Source organism: Microcebus murinus, chromosome 17 (genome assembly GCF_040939455.1).
Source record: "Microcebus murinus isolate Inina chromosome 17, M.murinus_Inina_mat1.0, whole genome shotgun sequence".
NCBI classification, from domain to species: Eukaryota; Metazoa; Chordata; class Mammalia; order Primates; family Cheirogaleidae; genus Microcebus; species Microcebus murinus.
The window spans coordinates 12,450,853-12,475,758 of NC_134120.1; the positions used below are offsets into that span (position 1 = coordinate 12,450,853).

Here is a 24,906-nt window from a genome sequence, read left to right on the forward strand (position 1 = left end):
GAAATGATCCAGCTGGCAGCTGAAGTGAAACTGGTCCCAAGAAGAGAAGGCTTAGGGAAAGATCAAGGGATTGTTTAACATCGAGACGAAAAGTGAAAGATGATGCGAGAATACATGCAACTACCAAGCGAGAAGATGTGGATGGAAAGAGAAGTAAGCGAGGGGAGAGATGAGGCCGAGGGTAACAGCCATGTTACAGGAGGTGGAGGCGGAGGAATTATGAGTGATGCCATAAAGGAAATAATATCAGACTCAAAGAACTTATGTGTGTGTGTGTGTGTGTGTGTGTGTGTGTGTGTGTGTGTGTGTGTGTGTGTGTGTGTGTGTGTGTGTATAAAAGAATAAGATTAAAAGAAAAATGATCACTTAATCTAATGCAACATTTCTATTTAAAGGAATAAAACACCCAATAAAATTAGCCTTTTGCTTAGAGAAACTAAGTGAAACTCCCCTTACATGTCTCCATTAGCTTCAACTTAAAGTATTAAGGCAGAATCAGAGCAAAATCTGATCTGGTTTTTTCCTTCTGCGCCTCAGGAAGGAAGCAGTTATCTATCTACTCACTGTCATTCAACAGTTACAGAGTGTCCAGTGTCTATTATGGCATTTAAATATCTTGTAGGTGATGTCATTAAAGAGACTCAAGCTAGAACTAGAAATCTGAAGAACTTATAAAGCTCTTACTAAGAATCATTACTTTTGGACATATTGGACTGATCTTATTTGTAAGCTAACTCAGATCAAGAAAAGTATCTTCTTACAGTACCAGGTAACTCAAAAATCATCTCATGCTTGTTACCTAAGGTCAATGCAAACCATTGTCCTTGGCTCTAACAAAGTTATACCACTAGGTGGCTGAATAAAAAGGGCCTAAATTCTGGAACATAAGAGTTTGCTAAGATTTCTTAGTGATTCATAAGCAAATATGGCTAATAATTTGGAAAGAAAATTAATATGACAAAATGGTTAGTTCCCTATCTTGTTACATCCAAAAAGTTCTCAAAGTCAAATAAATTGTAACCTTCTGTACTCTCCAAATTAAGAACTCTGGAATTGCAAACTGCTAACATTTCCCCAGGTGGGACAGGTCTGATTCCTTTAGTCTAAGGAACGGTGAAGCCAAACAATTCTTTGAGGGACTGAACTGTATGGGCTTCTAGGCCAAACCATATGAATGGAGAACAGGGAGCCAAAGATGATGCTACTTTATGCTGATGAAACTGAGCAAGCCTGAGTAAGGGTCTGGGGTTATCAAGAGAGGAAAGTGGATATAACACAAGAAAAGAACCACCTTTTAACAAAGAGAAAGGAGTAAAGATGCCAGGAATGACAGCTGAGCAGGTTCCACAAACACAGAAGAGTCCTCAATCAGGTAAGAGTACCAAAACATACCACTTGGTGGGAGTGCTAGCGAATTTAATTTTCTCCACAACTCTGTGAATTAAGTTCTATTATTAGCCACAATTTAGAGATGCAAACACAGAGGCATGGAAACATTAAATATATTGCCCAAAATTTAACTTGGCTAGTATGTGGTCATCAATCCTGCCAATTGGGGGAATTATTAATGGTTTGGTTGAAAAAGTATCATACAGGGCAAGTCAGTATCAAGGCTAGCCCTATATGTTGCTTTGCAGGAACTCAAGCCCATGAAAGGCTATTATTTTTCCTTAAAATAGAGAAACTTAGAATAGCTTGCTCCTGTGCACTTGTTCTCTGTATATTAGAAACTGAAGCTGAACCTTACCAAGGGCAGACTGCTGAGGATCTAACATGTAGCAAGGACTGTGCTAGTGGTTTCCAGTTAGGGTTTAATGTGATCAGGATTCAGAATGCAGGTTCCTTGTTTTTGCAAGGGTGAGAGTGGAGGTTCTAGCCAAATTTTGGTATTATGGGAGATTATGAATTTCATATTTTTGTAAATGAATGGTAAACTAAGGCAGAGTTACCGGATAAAGAGAGGAAATTAAAATAAATAAGTAAAATAAATTTAACTTAATGGATACATTATCTTAAGGAAGCCAAGGAAGAAAAAAAAATTAAGAAAAGGGACATGATCACTGACGTCAAATGCCTCAGATAAGCCACAGAAAAGAAGGACTAAGAGAGAAAAATATTCACTTTGTTCTCAATGATATGATTTTCATCCATCATAAATAGCCCTCCCACTCAGTGGCCGTATCTATTATCATATAAAACTGGGTTCAAATTTGCAAAGGGGTAGGACCCTCAGGACACCAAAATCTCACCAAAAGTGATATAACACCAATCCCCCAAATATAAACCAACCACTCAAATGAGATATATTTCTCAAAAATGGATACCTTAGGTCCACATGTTTAATGTGAGGCATTCTTCTTAAAGCCTGTAGCCTAAGGGTCTCCATACAGTTTCCAGACATACAAAGTTTATCCATAGCAGTTAATTTCTCCAATACCTCCGGAATGTCAGTAAATTCATTGAAAGAAAGACCAAGATAACTAAGCTGGTGCATGTTCTCCAGCTCAGCAGGAAGGGACTGGAGGAAGTTTCCATCCAACAAAAATGTCTGTAAACTATTAAAGAAAACATAAGAATCAGAAAGAATGTATAAATTTCACATCTTTATTATCAACATACAAGTTCCATAAGCATAGATCATATTACTAGAAAATGTACTACTCTTTGCAAAATGCATAAGGGCAGAGCCCGAGGCGATAATGGACCAGAGACAAATTACCAGAGATAGGCATCTTAATCTTTTACTGAAAATGAGAGTTATGACCAATTTTCCCAACTTCGAAAGGCACAAATGGGAACAATGTGAACTGTGGTGTGAATCAGCCCAAATACCTATCTTTCCTTGCTATTTCTTAAAATTAATTTCTAAGTCTTAGAATTCAATATAACTCAGAAAATGAGAAAGTAACACCCTCCCCCATGTTTAGATATAGGCATCCATAGGAATTCCGCTCTAAACAAGGATATTTTAACTTTTTACAAGATTCTAAAGACTATAAACCTAATAAATGAACTCTCCACACCAACCACACAGTGCCTAATTTCCTGATTTGGGGCCAAGCCTTACATGACCAACAGAACAGGTTAACTAATCTCATGTGCTATGACCCCTATGCAGTTTCCCTGGGCTTTCTGGACACTCCCGCCAGTGGGGTTTAAAGTACGCACTTGTGCATAGCTCCAACAGCTGCTGGGACTGCTCGCAGGGCATTGCAGGACACATTCAGCTCCACCAGGGTTGGAATACTGCAGACTGCTAATGGGAAGTCCCCTAAATGATTATTGGAAAGGTTAAGACTCTTCAATTTGGTGAACCTATTACAATAAAAAAAAGGAAAAAAGACAAATGTCATAGATGCAAACATCACATAATTTTAGCATAGCCTTATAATCTAGCCTGACTCCCAAAATCAACTGTAGAGGAAATGGAGCCCTCAGAGGTTAAGGACAGCACAGCAGAGCTGGAATGCACATCTTCTGACCCTGACCGTTAAGGCCAGGGTTTTACCTAAAATGTAAACATTGTATTTAAAAACAAACTTGTGACTCTTAACCCTTTGCACTCAGATGTCGAGTGTGACTCAACACGGTTAGCAAAAATTATAAAGATTAAAATTACTCTTTGAATGTATCAATAATTTGAAATATAAAAAAATCCAAATACTCCAGTTTTTTATTATACTGCCGCACTTTGTAAAATCTAGGATATTTAAAAAACTAAATCCTGAGTAGAATAAAGGAATCGAGAAAAAAGCAAGCGAGTGCAAAGGGTTAAATAAGGTTGACTATTTGAGGAAGTGAGTTCTGCTGGAGTAAGTTTTTTAACTATATCTCAGCTTAATTAACACACATGTACATGGTCCGGGTGAGGGAGGGCTGGAGCTAGCCCTTCTGGATTCTGTGTTGTTCCAAACAAGTCAAAAACCCAAAATGGAATAAAAACTCAACAATTTATCAAAACGACACTCTAAGAGAACCAGGACTTTGTTCCAAATTTAAAAACCAATTATCATTCCTCAATCTCAATACAACACTTGATAATGCTGGCCACGTACCCCTCCTTGAAAAGCTTTTCTCATTTCAGTTTAACAGCATTTTCCTCATGTGATCTCTTTCTAACTCTCTTAAATCCTCTTCTCCTGTATTACCTTCTTTTCTCTTCTTCATCTCCTGTTCTTCACTCCTAATTGAAGTACTCCTCACAGATAAGTTGACAGTTTCACTTTCTCTATACATTGTCTTCCTTGGAAATCTTTTTACTGCTATGTGAACTCTCTCAATCCTATCACACGCCAGCTCCTCTCCAGATCTGCCCTACAACATTTCCAGCCCCAAATTGAACTTACCATCTTTATTCCGAACCAGCACTTCCTCCTGTTCTATTTTTGTTGATGGCTCTTTTATTTCATTTTCTCAGTTGCCCAAGCAACTAAAGCATGAAAGAAGCTATCTTTATTTTTTTTTTTACTTTACTTTTTTATTTCTCTGTGTACTCTTACATTGGATCCACTGCCGACCTCTATACCATTTCTAGATAAGAATCAGATCAGTGGCTGCATTACGCTAATTCTTTTAAAAATTGTCCTAATACTAGGTAGTACATACTCGCCTAGAACTAATGCACACAACCTAAAAATAAATACAATTCAACTCAATCCAATCCAACATGATAATTTTAAAGAAATTATCATGTGACCTACTTGTCAAATTCTATAATAAAAAAGTTAAGCTTTTTTCTAAATAGACAGATAAAAGTTCATTCTAAACAGAGAGATGACAATGTACCTATTTGACAGCTTAAAAGTGTTACTTTGATACCTGTTTTCTTGGATGGCTGCTTAAGAGTCCTCAATTTTTGAGAGGGTAAATGAGTCCTAAAATAGGATTGCCTGATAAAACACAGGACATCCAGTTAAATTTGGATTTCAAATAAACAATAAATGTTTAGTATGAGTATGTCCCAAATATTGCATGGGACATATTTATACTAAAAATTAATTATTTATATGAAATCCAAATTGAACTGGTGCTCATTTTTCCTTCTACTAAATCTGGCAACTCTATCTGAGATAAAATGTTTGTTGTAGTCATCACAGATGAAACTGCTGTTCTAGTCCAAACAAAAACAGCATCCTACTATTCTAGATACTTTCACTTATTTGATAGAACAGGCCACAGTTTTTAAATTTACATGCAATTAAATTGAATTTTAAAAGAAAGTTCCTCTAGGAGGGAAAATGTTCCACTAGACATTATCCAACACAATACAGTACACAGACTTTTCAGACAGTGGGGAAATGGACGGATTTCAGAACCAGTAATTACTCATGATGGGAAACAGAAATATTGGCTTTTGGGAAAGTATAAGTCAATAACAGAGGGTGGGGGAGGTATAATTCATCTGTGCAAACAAATTTACTAGGACCATGTCACTCCTGAGGACAAAGGAAAGCAGAAGCAAGTAGAATGAGTAAAACGCAGTTGACAAACTTAAATGGAAGAGGGGGAAAAAAACCTCTTAACAGGTATTTCCCATTTGTTTTATATATATACAAACACTTTGTATTTTAAAGTGTCCACCAATTCTAAATATAAAGACAAAGCGATATGATTATTTTCTACATCAACTCAATGATAAAACACTACCAGATAGACATAAAGAGACCTGCTCTCAGTCTCCGGGCCAAATGTGCACATAGAACGAGGAGTTAGCACCCTTTCCCTGGAGCAGCAAGGCCTGGTAGGAAACCACTAGCCCCACCTCAAACTGGATAGTCCAGAACCAGATGTTCTCTAAATATAAAATACAGACTAGATTTCAAAGACTTAATACAAAAAAAAGAACATAAACTATCTCATACATTTTTTAGAACTAGTAATAATTTTGATATACTAGATTAAATAAAATACATTATTAAAATTAACTGCATGGCTTGCATTATATTGCTACTGGAAAAGTACTCTCTCCATCCTAAGAGTAATTAGGACCCTGGAATACCCTACCCAATTGATGACAACCCTGTTTGCAGAGCTTGTATGACCCGTTCCCTGGGTTCATCCTCCCACTGATGTGCACCCATAGGCCCTAGGGTGGGCGGAGATTGGACCTGGGGGCCGCAGTGTCCATAGCCTTGCAAGGTGAGGAATGGAGCTGGAGATGGGAAGAGAACAGCAGGGGCTGCTGGCCTAGCTCTGCCCAAGCTGCCATATTCAGCGCGGAATCCCAAGGATTCCGAAGATTTTAAATTTGAATCTATGTTTCCAGGACATTACATGGTATGTGGGTCTCCATTTATACCCTTACCCTAGACCTGTAATTTTAAGACCTGATATGATTTGCAAGTATCCACAATGTCTCCCTCCTTCTTGCCATGTTCTTCACTCCCCTCACATTCCTCCCCATGCAGCCAATCTGCCAACTCCTCCCAGAGAAGAAAACAGTGTTCAGCAGAGACTTGTTTACCAAAGAAAGTATGGACTGCTTCTGAGAACCTGAGTTCTGGATCAGAACACATCACTCAACATTAAATTCATCTGTTTTGGGAACTCTAAACCTTAGTGCTCTTAGAGTTCTACTTTTTCTTTTACAGATATGGAAAACAGTCAGATTATAGGCATTTGCAGATGGAAAAAAAAAAAAAACTCTTTCAGAAAAAGAGAGAGAGATGGTCCACATAAAATTCACTTCCCTTTGGTACTTAAAATAGGTGAAACAGATACCTGGAGACAATGTCTAAGTTATGAGAGACATGAGATCAAAATGTTGAGTGGCTGGATGACCTTTCCACACTTTGCCTTCTTTTAAAAGGATGAAGAGGAGAGAGCAAGGTGACAGCACATTATTATGGATGAAAAGACTAGAAATCTGTCTCTATGACAAAATATAAGACTTTTAGCTCTGCCATGGTAATAGGTAAGTCAGACAAATTATGAAATGTGCACAGACCCGGATTCTAAAATAAAATTGGCTGTTTGGGGGAAAAATACATTTGATGAAATATTTTAAACTAATATTTCAGTTCACTCAGGCTACAGATATTTCCTCATAGCTGTCCAATAAGGGTAAGTAGAAGAGCATCAGAGCATCACAGAATTTAAGATTAGTAAAACATATTTTAATGATGACTGTTCTGACTGTAGTGGTCAGATTAGTAATAACAAGGTAATTGTTATTCTAGTTAATGCTTTAGAAGCTGAAAGGACAAGAAACCTACTTTTTTTTTCAAGCATTTCTTGTTATACATGTATATTCACGTATAGCACCAAGACTAAAGAAAATTAGTTAAAGTAGATGCTGTGGTATGAATGTTTGTCTCCCCAAAATTTCTCTCCCACTTAACATCTAATGTGATAGTATTAAGAGGTGGGGCCCTGAGCAGGTGAGATTATATTGAGGAATGAGATGAGTGCCCTTATAAAAGAGGTTGGAGGGAACTGCCTTGCCCTTCTGCCACCTGAGGATGCAGGGGGAAAGCAGTATCTCTGAAGCAGAGGCTGAGCCCTCACTGGATATCAAAACTGCTGGTGCCCTGAAATTGGAATTCCCAGCCTCTAGGACTATAAGCAATAAATTTCTACAGTTTGCACATTACCCAGTTTAAGGCATATATATAACATGTAACATGTTATACATGTAACATGACACACATTACAGTTTTGCATTTAGCAAATCACAATGGCATTGTGGGAGTTTAGACTCAGGTCTGACTTAGTCCAAAGCTCCAAGGCATACTTTTGTTTTTTAATATCAAGCATCACAGAAATGCACAATCAACTAAATATACTTGATAACCTACAGGGACAAAAAAAACCCCTGTAATTGTAATGTGTTTACAAACAAAACTTGAAGTCTTCTTTCAAACCAGGTAACCTACGTTCCATATAACAAAGTATGTGATTGTTTGCCCAGGGTGGGGTTTTGAGGTGGTAGAAAGTCAAAAGGAGGGATAGGGAAAAGATGGTAGAATGGAGCCAATAATATCACCACTCTGCCAAAGTAAGGTATTTCTTTAATTTGTATCTCCTACTGTATTTACATCATAAAACAAAAGTATAGTAACAATGACACTGGATCTAGACACAAAATGTGCCAAACTATCTAGGGGTGTGATCTATTAACATCCCTACCTTTTTTCCTTACTTTCCCCAACTTCACAGTCATAACTAATTAACAGAAAGTGGGAATAGCTCACGCCTTAAAACTGCTATTGAGGGAACAGAGTCATCATTAGTTTGTTCCTGTATTTGTCTAGCTTCCCTTTTAATCTAGACAACACATATTACTGTCTACACTTAGCTGTAAATGGATTTTTTTCTCAGTTACTAAATTTTGAGGTATAGTCTTCCAATCTTCCAAGAATAATTTGCTTGTTACCACCTTAAATTAAGCAACCCTACAAAAGAGGTTAGTGCTTAGTTTCTTAATTAGAAAAGTTAAAAAGCACCAAATTCATGGTTCAACTTCCCTACATTTATGAGGTATATGTAAAGGTTTTAAAATAGGTCAAACATAGTTCAACATGTTTATTTCATTCTGGCTTCCAAAAAACTATTTGGGAGTGAGTGCTCCTCAGAAAATGAAGTGGGGCCATTTTTATCCAAGGGTAGAGAAGAAAAAAAGCTAATGTTCTACAATATCAAAGTTGAAAGAAACAAACAAATATACACAAATGCAGCTAATCCGTACATACTTCCTCCTGGGCTTGTTCTGTCATGATCATAAGACATGCTTAATCCTTTTTTCTTTCTTAGTATTTACTCAGCAGTCTATCCACACTCAAAAATTTATGTACGAAGTTGTTTTTTTTTTTTTTGCATTTGAGTTACAAGGAATATCTATATATACTTGTAATATTTAAGAAATAAAAACAAATATATAGCATGATGACTATTTAGAGATATGATATTAATTAAATTTAGATATATCTAAATCCTTATAATTTCCTTCCAGGAACTTAGGATATACGTGACACACTTGGAAAGCTTGACTGTAAAATAACAGTATGATGGAACTAATTCTATTTTTAAATGTATTCCAAATGTACTTAAAATGAGTTTCACATATGACCATACTTGTTTTTCCTCAATGAGTCTAACAGAGAAAAATCAATATTTCCTTAAATTAATACTCACTACAAGTGGGTCAATTAAAAGAGATTCCCTAGGTGAATGGATTTCTATTAAATAGTAACAGCCCATGTTTATTTAGTTCTTTCCCCCTGTGTAGGAACATGTTAACACACTTCAGAAATTATTGGGCTTCTGTACTGAGTAATAAAAGAGATGCTCAAAGGCTGGATTTGTAAGCCTAGCTCTGGACTTAGACCCCTGCTTTGCATTAATTATGAAAAGCAGGATCCTTGATGACTTAAGAGTGACTCTACCTCAGTGGAGAGTCGCCAGGCTGTCAGTGCTCTAATAAGATTCACTATATTTGCTTTTAAGAGAAAAGACTGACTTTCTTTGATTACCAAAAAACAAATGCTTATTTTAACAAAATGAGTCAAACTACAACAACATATAAGGAAAAAGTTAACAGTCCCTCCTACTTCCTTTCAAATCCCATTCTTCTGAGATAGCCAGTGTCAATGGTTTGGTATACATCCTTTCAAAGCTTTTCTCCTTATAAAACATATATTTGCATAAACAGCACAGCCCTCTCCTTACTTTTTTGAATGAGATTATACCACACACATTTTTTCTACAACTTGTTTTCTCGTCTAATACAAACAAATCATCTTTCTGAAACAGTACATAAAAATATAACTCAGCCGGGAGCAAGATGGCGGACGAATAACACCGCCAGACAGAGGGTCTCTGCAGAAAAGACAGATTCTAGCAGAAATTAGAGGAAAGAAGCAAGAAGACGAGCATACAGCGGACAAGGGCCGGAAGGAGGGGTACCTGAGACCCCGGGAGACTCCACGGGAGGAGGCTGCGGAGGAGAACTGGAGGCTGAGACCACCAGAGCAGCCCAGAGACCAGCGGCAAGGGTAGGTGGATTTGCTGTTTCCCCTCCCCTGCATTCGGGACTGCTGGTGGGCTCCCCAGCAGGTGGAGAGACCTGCGGACATCAGCCCAGAGACCGCCGCCGCCTGCCAATGGTGAGCCTGTAGCAGACGTGGCACCAGGTTCCCAACTTCCTCCGGGCACCTCCGTGTGCACCGACCCGAGCCGCACGGCAGGCGCCATATTGCCTCCTCCTCCCCTCCGCCGACCCTACCCGCGGCTGCCCAGAGAAACAATACAGCCACCAGCCGGAGGCACCTCCAGGGAACAGGACCTTCCCGTTTGGGACCCTGCCCGCCCTCCCAGGTGCTGCTGGCACCGCGTTCCCAGGAAAACGGTGCCGACTCAGAGGCTGAGAGACATAGACCCAGCTTGGGCTCCCTGTGGGTGAATTAGGACCAGAAATCCTCTCCCTGGTGGGAATACAGTTTGAACTCTGGGACCCAGAGGTCGGACCTGCAGACCAGATCCCCTGCACCGAGGGCTAGCAGTGCCCGGGGCACAGAAGGGTTATACGTGAACAGCCTACTGAGGCGTGTGTGCCTCCAGGGGCGGATCGGCATCCTAGAGGACAACCCTCCTCCCAGGAGGAGGCCGTGCGCCCAACCCAGGTGGCATTCCTGTGCAGGGAACCTCCCCGCCGGCATCACAGTCCGGGGAGGCCTGGTGGCTTGTGGTCTGGCCTGCTGGCAGAGGCCCAGGAGTAGCTTCGGAGTTGGGGAGGGTGGAAAGAAGCCAGGCCCTCTCCAGACTGCGGGTCTCAGACAGCCCCACCCCCACACACAGACTTTCTGGCAGAGCAGGACCATTCCAGCCCCGCCCTGACAGCTTTCCCTGGAAGCAGAGAACAGAACCTTGACCCCTGCTAACGGCCTGAGGGCAGGCTTACCCAACCCAGCTCCGCCCAGAACGAGAGCTGATAACAGGACTTAAAATCAACACCATAGCCTGTTCCTCCAAGCAAACACCACCTACTGACAGGGACGGCATCTTACACAGCCTTTCCACGGCACCCACTGACTCAATATACAGGGAGTGGTCCAATTTCACCCACAGACACCACCTAACGCCTCAGAAACTAAACAAGGTGTGTGAATACCCAAACAATAACCTAAGGAAAGAAACAACAACTGATCGACATGGGAAGAAATCAGCGAAAGAACTCAGGAAATATGAAGAACCAAACGGAAAACACACCCCCAAAGAGGAGCACCAGCCCCCTAGAAACGGACACTGACCAAAATCAGGCAACCAATATGACAGAAGAGGAATTTCGGATGTGGATCATAAGAACACTCACCCAGCTGCAACAACAACTCAATAACCAACACCAAGAAACCACAAAAAGCCTCCGGGAAATGGAACAAAGGTTCAACAAAGAGATTGACACAGTGAAGAAAACTTTAACCGAAGTCCTGGAGATGAAGAATCAACTCAGAGAACTACAAAATACTGTGGAAAGTCTCAAGAACAGGGTAGATCAAGCAGAAGAAAGAATCTCAGAGCTTGAAGATAACACCTTCCAATTAAATAAATCAGTCACAGAAATACAGCAGAGAAACAAGAGAAAAGACCAAAGCCTACAAGAGCTGTGGGATTATGTGAAAAAACCTAACGTGAAGGTCATAGGGTTAGCCGAAGGGGAGGAAGACAACACTCAAGGGCTGGACAAGCTTTTTGAAGATATAATAGAGGAAAATTTCCCAGGCCTTGCTCAAAATCTCGATATACAAGTTCAAGAAGCCCAGAGGACCCCTGGGAGATTCAATGCAAACAGGAAGACGTCACATCATGCAGTCATCAGACTAACCAAAGTATCAACTAAAGAGGCCCTTCTAAGAGCTGTAAGACAAAAGAAGCAAGTAACATACAAGGGAAAGCCAATTCGAATAACATCAGACTTCTCTAATGAGACTTTACAAGCAAGGAGAGACTGGGGCCCCATTCTCACTCTTTTGAAACAAAACAATGCCCAGCCTAGAATATTATTCCCTGCAAAACTAAGCTTCGTATATGAAGGAGAAATAAAAACATTCTCAGACAAGCAAAGGCTCAGAGAATTCACCAAGACAAGACCAGCCCTACAAGAAGTACTTAAAACAGCGTTATGCACAGAACATCATAATAATAACCCACGAATATAAAAACCACCAAAACCCAAAGATATTAAAGGCCAGATATTACAATGGCTCAAGACAGAAATCATAGCAACAACATCCAACCCAACAGAATGATCAGTAATCTACCTTACCTATCAGTTCTCTCAATAAATGTGAATGGCTTAAACTCTCCACTCAAGAGACATAGGCTGGCTGAATGGATAAGAAAATACAGGCCAAGTATATGCTGTCTTCAGGAAACACATCTAACCTGCAAGGATGCATAGAGACTAAAAATAAAAGGGTGGAGATCAATATTCCAAGCAAATAGAAGCCAAAAGAAGGCTGGTGTGGCAGTTCTAATTTCAGACGATTTAGTTTTTAAACCAACAAAAGTAGTAAAAGACAAAGAGGGTCATTATATAATGGTGAAGGGCACAGTCCAACAAGAAGAGATAACAATTTTAAATATATATGCACCCAACTTAGGTGCACCCAGATTCATAAAGCAAACCTTACTGGAGCTAAGCAAATGGATTAATAGCAACTCCATAATCGCCGGAGATTTCAACACCCCACTGACGGCACGAGACAGATCCTCCAAACAGAAAATTAATAAAGAAATAATGGACTTAAACAAAACTCTAGAACAATTGGGTCTGACAGACATCTACAGAACATTCTACCCAAAATCCACTGAATATACGTTCTTCTCAACAGCTCATGGGACATTCTCTAAGATTGACCATATCCTAGGACACAAAGAAAATCTCAAGAAATTTAAAAAAATAGAAATCATACCATGTACCTTCTCAGATCACAGTGGAATAAAACTAGAAATCAACCCTAACAGAAACTCACATTTCTACACAAAAACGTGGAAATTAAACAACCTCCTACTAAATGATTACTTCGTAAATGAAGAAATCAAGACGGAAATAAAAAACTTCTATGAAGAAAACAACAATGGAGAGACAAGTTATCAACTCCTCTGGGGCACAGCTAAAGTAGTTCTGGAAAGTTTATCTCCATAAATGCCTATAACCAAAAGACAAGAAGATCACAAATAGACAATCTAATGAAACGACTCAAAGAGCTGGAAAAAGAAGAACAGACCAACCCCAAACCCAGCAGAAGAAGTGAAATCAACAAGATCAAATCAGAACTAAACGAAATTGAAAACAGGAAAGCTATTCAGGAGATTAATAAAACAAAAAGTTGGTTCTTTGAAAAAATAAACAAAATTGACACACCATTGGCTAAGCTAACGAAAAGCAGAAAAGAGAAATCTCTAATAAGCTCCATCAGGAATAAAAAAGGAGATATCACAACTGATCCCAAAGAGATACAAGATACAATTTATGAATACTACAAAAATCTTTATGCACACAAACTGGAAAATGTGGAGGAAATGGACAAATTTCTAGAAACACACAGCCTCCCTAGGCTCAACCAGGAAGAAATAGATTCCCTGAACAGACCAATCTCAACAGCTGAAATCGAAACAGCAATTAAAAATCTCCCTAAAAAGAAAAGTCCCGGTCCAGATGGCTTCACACCTGAATTTTACCACACTTACAAAGAAGAACTAGTACCTATCTTGCAGAAACTATTCCACAACATCGAGAAGAACGGAAACCTCCCCGACACCTTTTATGAAGCGAATATTACGCTGATACCAAAACCAGGAAAGGATGCAACAAAAAAAGAAAACTACAGACCAATATCCCTAATGAATATAGATGCAAAAATTTTCAACAAAATCTTAGCTAACCGAATCCAGACACTTATCAAAAAAATAATCCACCACGACCAAGTGGGCTTCATCCCAGGGATGCAAGGATGGTTCAACATACGTAAATCTATAAATGCAATTCACCACATAAACAGAAGCAAAAACAAAGACCACATGATTCTTTCAATAGATGCAGAAAAAGCTTTTGACAAAATTCAACACCCTTTCATGATACGAACACTTAAGAAAATAGGCATAGAAGGGACATACCTAAAAATGATACAAGCCATATATGACAGACCCATAGCCAACATCATACTGAATGGGGAAAAATTGAAATCATTCCCACTTAGAACTGGAACCAGACAAGGCTGCCCACTATCTCCACTTCTGTTCAACATAGTGCTGGAAGTCTTGGCTACAGCAATCAGACAGGAAAATGGAATCAAAGGTATCCAAATAGGGGCAGAAGAGATCAAACTTTCACTGTTTGCTGATGATATGATATTGTATCTAGAAAACCCCAAGGATTCAACCAAGAAACTCCTGGAACTGATCAATGAATTTAGTAAAGTCTCAGGATACAAAATCAATACACGGAAATCAGAGGCATTCATATACGCCAACAACAATCTAATTGAGAACCAAATCAAAGACTCAATTCCCTTCACAATAGCAACAAAGAAATTAAAGTATCTAGGAATTTACTTAACCACGGACGTAAAAGACCTCTACAGGGAGAACTATGAAACACTGAGGAAGGAAATAGCAGAGGATGTAAACAGATGGAAATCCATACCATGCTCGTGGATCGGCAGACTCAATATCATCAAAATGTCTATACTACCCAAACTGATCTACAGATTCAATGCAATACCTATTAAAATCCCATCAGCATTCTTCACAGATATAGAAAAAATAATTTTACGCTTCGTATGGAACCAAAGAAGACCCCGAATATCAAGAGCAATTCTTGGCAACAAAATCAAAATGGGAGGCATTAATATGCCAGATATCAAACTATACTACAAAGCTGTAGTAATTAAAACAATATGGTATTGGCACAAAAACAGGAATATTGACCAGTGGAACAGATGTGAGAATCCTGATATAAAACCATCCTCATATAGCCATCTCATCTTTGACAAAGCAGGCAAAAACATACGCTGGGGAAAAGAATCCCTCTTCAATAAATGGTGCTGGGAAAACTGGATAGCCACCTGTAGAAGGCTAAAACAGGACCCACACCTTTCACCTCTCACAAAAACCAACTCACGCTGGATAACAGACTTAAACCTAAGATATGAAACTATTAGAACTCTAGAGGAAAAAGTTGGAAACACTCTCCTAGACATCGGCCTGGGCAAAGAGTTTATGAAGAAGTCCCCAAAGGCAATCACAGCAGCAACAAAAATAAATAAATGGGACATGATCAAACTAAAAAGCTTCTGCACAGCCAAAGAAATAGTCATGAAAGTAAACAGACAACCTACAGAATGGGAGAAAATTTTTGCATCCTATGCATCCGATAAGGGACTGATAACTAGAATATACTTAGAACTCACCAAAATTAGGAAGAAAAAATCAAATAACCCCATTAAAAAGTGGGCAAAGGACTTGAACAGAAATTTTTCTAAAGAAGACAGAAGAATGGCCAACAAACATATGAAGAAATGCTCAACATCTCTAATCATCAGGGAAATGCAAATCAAAACCACAATGAGATATCACTTAACCCCAGTGAGAATGGGCTTTATCAAAAAATCTCCAAACAATAAATGCTGGTGTGGTTGCGGAGAGAGAGGAACACTCCTACACTGCTGGTGGGACTGCAAACTAGTTCAACCTCTGTGGAAAGCAATATGGAGATACCTTAAAGCGATACAAGTGAATCTACCATTTGATCCAGCAATCCCATTGCTGGGCATCTACCCAAATGATCCAGTGACACTCTACAAAAAAGACACCTGCACTCGAATGTTTATAGCAGCACAATTCATAATTGCAAGGCTGTGGAAACAGCCCAAGTGCCCATCAATCCAAGAATGGATTAATAAAATGTGGTATATGTATACCATGGAGTACTATTCAGCTCTAAGAAACAATGGTGATATAGCACATCTTATATTTTCCTGGTTAGAGCTGGAACCCATATTACTAAGTGAAGTATCCCAAGAATGGAAAAACAAGCACCAGATATATTCTCCAGCAAACTGGTATTAACTGAGTAGCACCTAAGTGGACACATAGGTGCTACAGTAATAGGGTATTGGGCAGGTGGGAGGGGGAAGGGGGGCGGGTATATACATACATAATGAGTGAGATGTGCACCATCTGGGGGATGGTCATGATGGAGACTCAGACTTTTGGGGGAGGGGGGAAATGGGCATTTATTGAAACCTTAAAATCTGTACCCCCATAATATGCCAAAATAAAAGAAAAAAAAAATCTAACTCAATCTTTTTCAAAGCTGCATAATACACACTGTACAATTGTATCAAAATTTATTCTATTCCTCCACTGACTGCCATTAGGAGTACCTCCAGTTTTCTGCTGTTAAAATTCTACAAGAAACATCCCAGTCATATATCCATTTGTGCATCAATGATTTTATTTTGCAGCATGTATACTTAATGCCTCATCCCTAATTCTGAAATCCAAATGACTCTGGAAATGGAAAGATTTTTCATTGACATATGTGGTAGCAAAAAATGACCTGAACTGATGTGAATATTCATTTGTTCTCTCTAGAAATATGAATGTGTTTGCTAATGACTGCTGTCCTAAACTCTGCTGGAGGTGTTATATAATATACAGTATATGCACCATGTTATCTTCATATAATCTGAAAACTTCTGAAATCTAAAACACAAATAACCTCAAGACTTTTGGATAAGGGACTATGAATCTCTACTTCTAAAACTATAACTAATGGGCCCAAGAGTATATACAATTAAAATTTTAATATGTACTGCAAAACTATAAAAAAAAAAGTCGCAGAAATTCACGCTCCCAATCAGCCATGAGAGAGAGGATCTCTTCCCTCATGCTACTTTTTCACTGGCATTTAATGTCAATATCCTTTCAATTTTTACTAATCTGATGGACAAAAATGATACCAGGTTATTTTAATTTTAATTTTTCAGTGAACTTGAGCTTCTCTTTGTGAAGAAGGGAGTGGTATTTGCAAATCTTGAGATACACATTCACATCCTTTGCCCATTTTTCCACTGGGCTATTCATCTTCCATTTATCACTTTATAGATGCTCCCCGAGCACTCCTGTCATGTATTGTCATATGCTGCAAATATTCCCTCCCAGCCTACTGTTTAGTTTTTCCCACTCTGTTAATAGTGACTTTTAACACACACTAATTTTTGATTTTTGTTTGCTCAAATTAGGCAATCTTTTCCATTATGGGGTACATATTTTTCTCCTTGCTTAAGAAGCTCCTCTCACTCCACTCCAAAGTGGTATAAATGTTCTCCTGTATTTTCTTCTAATATTTAGATATTTCATTTTTTACATTTGGATCTTAACTCCATATGACATTAATTTTTACATGTAATTTTACATAGAGGTCTATTTACTTTTTGGTAGCTAACTATGTTAGCATAATTTATTAAATAAATCATCCTTTCTGATATCCATTCAATTTAAATAAATTTCATATAGTAGGGGAAGGGAGAACAAAAAGAGAAAGCTTAGTGCTGTTCCAATCAAGTAGACAACGAGAAAAGGTTAGATAAAAACAAGTTACATTTACTTTTTGTTTTTTTCTTCAAGAGATTTTTATAAAACCAAATGCATGCATGCTGTTGTTCTTCCTAAGAGCCCACCTTGTGGTTTTCAGCAGGTAAAGTGCTTCAATAAGACCATTAGTTTGACAGAGTAACTTTTCTAGCTTTATAAGGAAAAATCTTGAAAAAGGTATCAAAGTACTTTATAAAATGTGTACTGAATACACTTGCTCTTAACAATAGTTAAGAAATGAATGAAAGAGAGATCACTAGTCAGCAATTTCCTTGATTTATCTTCCACACTCCTCACATTTTGATTCCCTTAGTGTGGTGCTTTAATACCTTAGGAACTTAGTCCTATGGCCATGTTTTAACATTTTTGCCTCGATCTAGGTATGATAAAAGGCAACCTGCATGTACTATAATAGTTATGTAAGGAAGCAAAATAATTTGCAAAAGACATAAATAAGAGGCTGTCTTTCCTGAGTGCAGAAGAAAAGAAAGTATCTTTTGCCCCATGTTCCTCCTGGACTTGTCTGTGGTTGCACTGGCATGAGAAACGTGTGACTGGTTGTGCCTGCTTCAGAACTGCTGGGAACACCGACCCTGTAGAAGGCATGACTCAACTCCCTTTGGCTCTCACACTGCTGTCCACACCCCTAAACTCTGCTGGCCTGTAACTGAACTTTCATCTCTTCTTGGTTTCTTGCTGCAGTGCTTTGCCTGTCAACTCTATATGACATGTCAAATGAATGCGCATGAACTTATATATGCCCTTCTGTTCCAAGGGCCAGGCAGTTCACCCAGTGGGCCCCTGCCATTGTCTTCTGGGAGGCTCAGTGGTGCATGAGTGCTAATGTGGCACCAGCTTCTTAACAGTTGAGCCAAAATAAACAGAAACCATCCTATCTGAATCCTAATCAACATAAATGACTCTTGGTATAAGCAAAAGAAGCATATCATCACTTTCTCATATGACTAGAAAACAAAAATAAACACATGTATATTTTACTTGATAAAAATTAAAATTTATGGTCACAGGATTTCATCATAATGTTCTAAAGAACTGCTTCATGGCTGCTGGGTACAGCGGCTCATGCCTATAATGAGGCGAAAGTGGGAGGATCACCTGAGGCCAGGAGTTCAAGACTGGCCTGGGCAACACAGCAAGACCCTGTCTGTACAAAAACATTAGCCGGGTATGGTGGCACATACCTATAGGCCTAGCTACTAGGGAGACTGAGGCAGGAGGATGGCTTGAGCCCAGGAGTTCAAAGCTGTACTGGGCTATGATCACACCTCTGCACTACAGCCTAGGTGACAGAGTGAGGTCCTATCTCAAAAAACAAAAAAAAAAAAGAAAGAATTGCTGCAGATGCTAAAAATCAGAATATCAAAGCTAAAACTCACACACATAACTTTTTCAAAGTAATAAAGAAATAGAGAGTGTTGGCAGTAAATGCCATGGACATATTGCTATAATGGCAAATTAAAGCATTCCCTGAAGAGAGAAATTCTTATTTTAATCCTTATTGTAAAATAATTCAAACAAGAGGCCCTTACTCATTACCTACCATGTGCCAGGCGCGAGGCTAGGTTAACTCTATGGATACAGCAGTGAAGGAGACGGAGCCCTTGCAGGGGTGTGCAGGGGCAGGCTCTGTGAATCCAGTAAGTGCATTATATGGAAAACTACTTCAAATCATAAGATGGTGATTATGTGAAAATGCCAGTCACTAGATCTACAATAACCTCACACCAACTAAATTCATTAAAACAATGAGTCATAGAAGCATAATTTGTCATTTTCTGATTCTTTTATAAATTAGCAATATAAGAATCAAAAGACAAGCACTATGTTATCATGTTACACTTAAACATCTTTCGAGATAGTTTTCTTTACTCAATTTATTCATGACTACATTTTTTCATTTTCTCACCAACAGATCTGCCCACAGTTTGCCAATTTAATCACCGATACTATTCAAGAGATGCTTAATATGAACCACCACACTAGTAGGACAAATTTTTAAAAAGTAAAAAGAACATTTCTATAAAAGGCAGAAAATGGATCATTATTTCTGTTCCTTTTCTCAAAGCAAAGGTGAGAAGATCCACAAGTATACTTGGATAAAATTCCATTTGAGTCATACAAAGATATACAAAAATAAAAACCAGACCAGATCTATATCAAGAATACTAGATTACTAAGGGAATGAGAAAGTGAGCTTAAACAAAAGCCAGAGAGAATAATTGTGTCATGAAAACGTGCTTAGACATGAGTAGCTTAAACTCCACATCACCAATAGGCCAAGGATATATATCTGATAGCTAAACAGAAAAAAAAAAAAAAAAAACAAAAAAACAACACCCAAAAGTTTACTAGGTATAATAAAACTCAGATGCTAGGATTGAACCATTCATTCATTAAACATTTACTGAGTTCTTACTATGTACAAAGGTGTTTGAAGCATGCAAATGTGAATTGGACATAGGTTTCACCCTCCAGGAACTTGAAACAATTTAAGAACAAAGCTTCTATATAATACAAAGCAGAAGACGAAAACTTACTAGAAAAAAAAATATCATGAGTGCTTACAGAAGAGAAAACTCACTTTTATCTAAGGGACATGAATAAGAGTTCACAACAGGCAGATGAGTACTGGAGGAGATAACATTTAAAAAGAATGGCATGGTGTGACTGTTTCCCAAACGTTAGCATGCACTGTTAAAAATGCAGATTCCTGAGCCCTCTCACCAGAGGTTTTGATTTGGGTTTGGGATGAAAAATAAGTACCTGTGCTTCTAGTTGTCTTAGTCCATTTTGTTTTGGTATAACAGAACACTACAGACTGGGTAATTTATACAGAAAAAATTTATTTCTCATAGTTCTGAAGGCTGGGAATTCCAATATCGAAGTGCCAGCATCTGGTAAGGGCCTTCCTGCTGTGTCATCCCATGGGGGAAGAGCAGAGAGGACGTTAATTCATTGATGAGGGCAGAGTCCTCATGGTCCAATCACCTCGTATAGATTCCACGTCCTAATACTGTTACCTTGGAGATCAAGTGAACTTTGGTGGACACATTCAAACCACAGCACCAATGAATTCCCCAGGTACTTCTGATGCAGACATTTCATGAATCATTTTGAGAAACACTGATTTGGAGGGCAAAAACTATAGGCTGTACTTGGGAAACATTAAGTAGGCCAAATTATTAAGCAGAAAGAACTCCTATGGTTGTAAAGAATGCCTAAAGCTTAATCACAGAGCATCCCGATGAAGACACTGGTACTGAACTAAGTGAAATAATCCATTCTAGAATGCTTGGGTTGGTGTATCACATAAATCAGATAATATCTCTCCTCCCTTTGTTGCACTTGCCCTGTGTACATACACACACACACACACACACAAACACACAGACACATACACACACACACACACAGAGTATGGGGTCAAAGTATACATTCTAACAGAAAATTTAAAATTGGAGGAAAGAACAACTATTTGGAAATTCAGACTTTCCCTGAGACTTTCTTATTAATTATAAGTCTAAAAGACATCTTCAAGGAGGGGTGGGTGTGTCCTGGATTCACAGAGGTCATTGTCAAATATCCTGCCAGTTCTAGTGTCATCATCTAACCCACCCTTGAGAAATGACAACAGGCATGTGACTCCTCCCACTCAAAGCTCCATGACTTTGGAGAATAGTGAGTGACATCAAAATTTATAGTCACTCAGGGAAAACAGAAACTCACAAGGCTTTAGTTTTCAAAACTGACATGTGTGTTATCAGTATGAGCTTCAGAGTTAGAGCTCCAGAGTTAGATGTGTTTGTTTTTTATGAGGTACTGGAGAGAGGGAGAAAGAGGAGCATTACTAGTCTCCATCAGCGTTCTCACACTGGCAACCAGAGAATTATTTCAGAAATCATCAGTAAAGATGTTAATCACGTTCCCAAGTTACAATGGTACTTCGCCACCACCAACCACAAAATAATCATCTGTTGGCTTCCTTACTCTAGACTTACTATTGACCCCCCAAGAGCTGTACAAAGTTGATTATCACTCAAAATAGCAAATATCTACAAACACAATGTCTAGCATTAAACTCTGCTATTAAGATAAAGCTCAGAGAATAAAACAAAGAACTCAACTAAACCACAAAAGAATGGAATTGGGCAGAATACAATAGCAGAATTAGAATCAAGATAAGGTTTTTGAACCTGAAGTATCCTGCCCCCTTCCAATTTGTATTTAAGGGGGGGGGGAGTTAAAGACCATCTTAAATGATCCCATTAAGTTAATGGGACAAACTGTAATTTAATGCAGCCTGGCGGATAAATAAATCTTTTGTTTCTGAGCTCCCTCTTCAAAATGTGTTATATGAGAGAAGAAGAAAATAGACCATTATTGCCAGAAATAAGGCTGGCAGCATTTGCCAAGGAGAGGACCAAAGGCCCAAGCACAATCTCAGAGCCCCAAACACCATGTAAAGACCCTTCTTTGATCAAATGCTCCAGGAAGGAAAGTGGGAATCTTGTGAAATGGAAAGCGTCCCAAGAGGATCAAAATTCCATCTGAAAAGCAAAGCTGTATAAGAAAGGAACTTCCAGTGTTGGGAACAGTTAACTGAAAAAAGGACATTCCATACATTCCATGAAATTCCTTGAACACTTGGCAAGCCTCACCAAACCCCAGTAGTGGAAACTACTTCCCAAGGTTATCTCTATGCCTAAGTAGCACTTGTGCTGAGTGTTTTTTCTTTTACATTGGGCTTTACTCTTTCTTTAGCAATTAGCAACTGGTTTGCTTGTAACATCTTTCATATAACAGAGCATCTTCAAAGAAGCTGAAATTGTTTTAAGTACTGCTGTCTAATCTGGCAAATGAGCTGCAAAAATATTTCAGCATGCCACTCCTTATTCCATTATGCTAATGAATTATCACTATTTCCATTAAAAGTAGTTTTCAGGAATTACTAACAAAAATTCTCTTTCAATAAAAACCTGGAAATGTGAGCTTTTCCTAAGGATGAGTAATTAACATTAACAACTTTGTACCTCTGGAATGCCAAGATCCCCAAAAGAATAGAATAGGAAATAAGGTCATTTGTTTTCCACACCATGGAGATTAAAAATGTAGAAATTTGAGCTTTTAAAAAAGAAAGGTACTTGATAAATGCCATGCATAATTATGAGTTTCTCATTGCTCATTTCTCCATAACTTTCATTCTCTTACACCCACATCCTTGTACACCCAACTCAACTTCATTCCATCTTTCCCATTGTTCTCTTATTCCAGAAAGCCAGCCCCTCTCTCCTATTCTTTTTGGCTAAAACAAATTTCACATCTACTCAGAGATCTAATTACTTTTTTCCTCTAAGCCTTTAATTACCTCCCCACTTATTTCAGGTGACAATATACTCATTTATACCACAGCCTCTAAAACACAATCCTATACTACAAGTTCCTTTGACATTGACCTCTAGGTACCATATAAGGTAATGTGATTGATCAGAAATCATTCTGAATGACTGATGTCCCCTTATAATAGTTACCTTGAATGCTAAATACACAAAATGGTTCCAGTGCTGAAAGTATTTGAATGCTCTCTTTTGAAAGTTTTATGATCACATCCTTTTGATTATCCTTGGTGGTGGGAACCAACAATTCAACAAATATTTATTAAGGACTTTATAACTAGATGGTGATTTTAGAAGTCTTCAGCTGTTCATTAAAAGGTATAATTGATAAGTGCAATAGGTATAAAGAAAGCTAACAATGCAGAAGAGGAAAAGGTCACATGGAATTGGGAAATAACCATAAGCTTCAAGAAACAAAAGTCATTACCAATACAACCTGAGAGTGGGGTAGGATTCTAGGGGTGCCTATTCTTGCAAGGTCAGAGGCAAGAGGATGTGAGGTGTGTTTAGAGAATGGTGAACAGAACCACAGATTTTGTTTTTTAGAAAGGGCAATTTCATACTGTCCATTTTAAAATTAATGTCTCCTTTTCCAACTTCAAATTCTTTCTTACAAATCCTTTTCTATGTAAGGTTTTCTGAATCATCTCACTGTGCACACTGTCTTCTCATACCTTCAACCAAAGAGAAATATAATGATAAAATTACTGGTCTCACTTCTTTCTGAAAGTTGCTATAAATACGTTTTGCAAAGGTGTGGGGTATATTTACACATAACTGAATGAATAAAGACAATTCCCACCATCACTCACTCATGCATTCGTATATTTATGAAGTATGTATTTAATGGTTCACCTAGCAACAGCAATGACCTCTGAGGAAGACCTGAATCCTGCCCTCCAGGGATTCAAAGCCAAGCAGAAAAACAAGATAAATACAGAACATGGTGAGGGGAGGTGATAGACTAAAGTCACTGAGGCAAAAATTAAATGTGACATCAAGTATCTAAAAGTTAAAACAGTGCTATTCCTATGTACTATAATATCATTACAAAAACAGGCATTAAATCTCGTCAATCTATTGCATAAAATCTTGCAAAACTGTGAGAAGACAACAGAAAAAAAAATTTAGTATTCATAGGAGAATGTTAAAAAACAAAAAAAGCTGACTGCACTTCAGTATCACATGTGGTAAAAATCACATTAAAACTCTACGGATATAGAGCAAGTCCTCAAATAATGTCACTTCATTCAACATCATTTTCTTATAACATTGATGAGAAAAAAATCATCTACCCTGGACGCGGCCACAGTCTTTGTGGAGCTTGCACATTCCCCCCACTTCTATGTGGGTTTTTTCAGAGTACTACAGTTTCCTCCCACATCCCAATACTATGCACATTAGGTTCAGTGGCATGTCTACATGGTCCCAGTCTGAGCATGGGTGTGAGTGTGTCCCGCAAGGGAATGACATCCGGTCCAGGGTGGGTTCCCACCTTGTGCCCGGAGCCACTGGGAGAGGCTCTGTGACCCAAGACTCTGAACTGGAATAATTGGGTAAATAATTATATTGTTTTTATTAATCTTTCTTAAATGTATGAATAGCTTACATTTATTTCAACATTTAATATTAACTGTTTTGGTTTTTATTTATTAGTTTGGTGATTTTTTTTGTGGCCAGAAATATGACATACGAACTTAACTCTTATTTATAACATCAATTAGCCTATGGTAAAACTGGTTTCATATTCACTGTCTTGCTTAAAGTTGCAGTTTCTAAGAACCTACTGATGATGATGTTAAATGAGGAGTTACTGCACATGACATATCACGTCGTTGAAAATACCAAATTACACTGAAATTAAAGTTAGTTCTCTTCCTCTAAAATTCCTGTGCTA

General features: G+C 38.4%; 1 protein-coding gene across 1 annotated transcript in view; it reads right to left on the reverse strand.

Annotated features, from left to right (window-relative positions):
• Positions 1-24,906, reverse strand: part of PHLPP1 (PH domain and leucine rich repeat protein phosphatase 1) — a 220,835-nt gene that overhangs the window by 61,858 nt on the left and 134,071 nt on the right. The window contains exons 5-6 of the mRNA XM_012774470.3: positions 3,169-3,315; positions 2,325-2,555 (exon numbers count right to left, since the gene is read on the reverse strand). Of these exons, the coding sequence (XP_012629924.3) occupies positions 2,325-2,555; positions 3,169-3,315 (378 nt within the window). The remainder of the gene's footprint in view (positions 1-2,324; positions 2,556-3,168; positions 3,316-24,906) is intronic.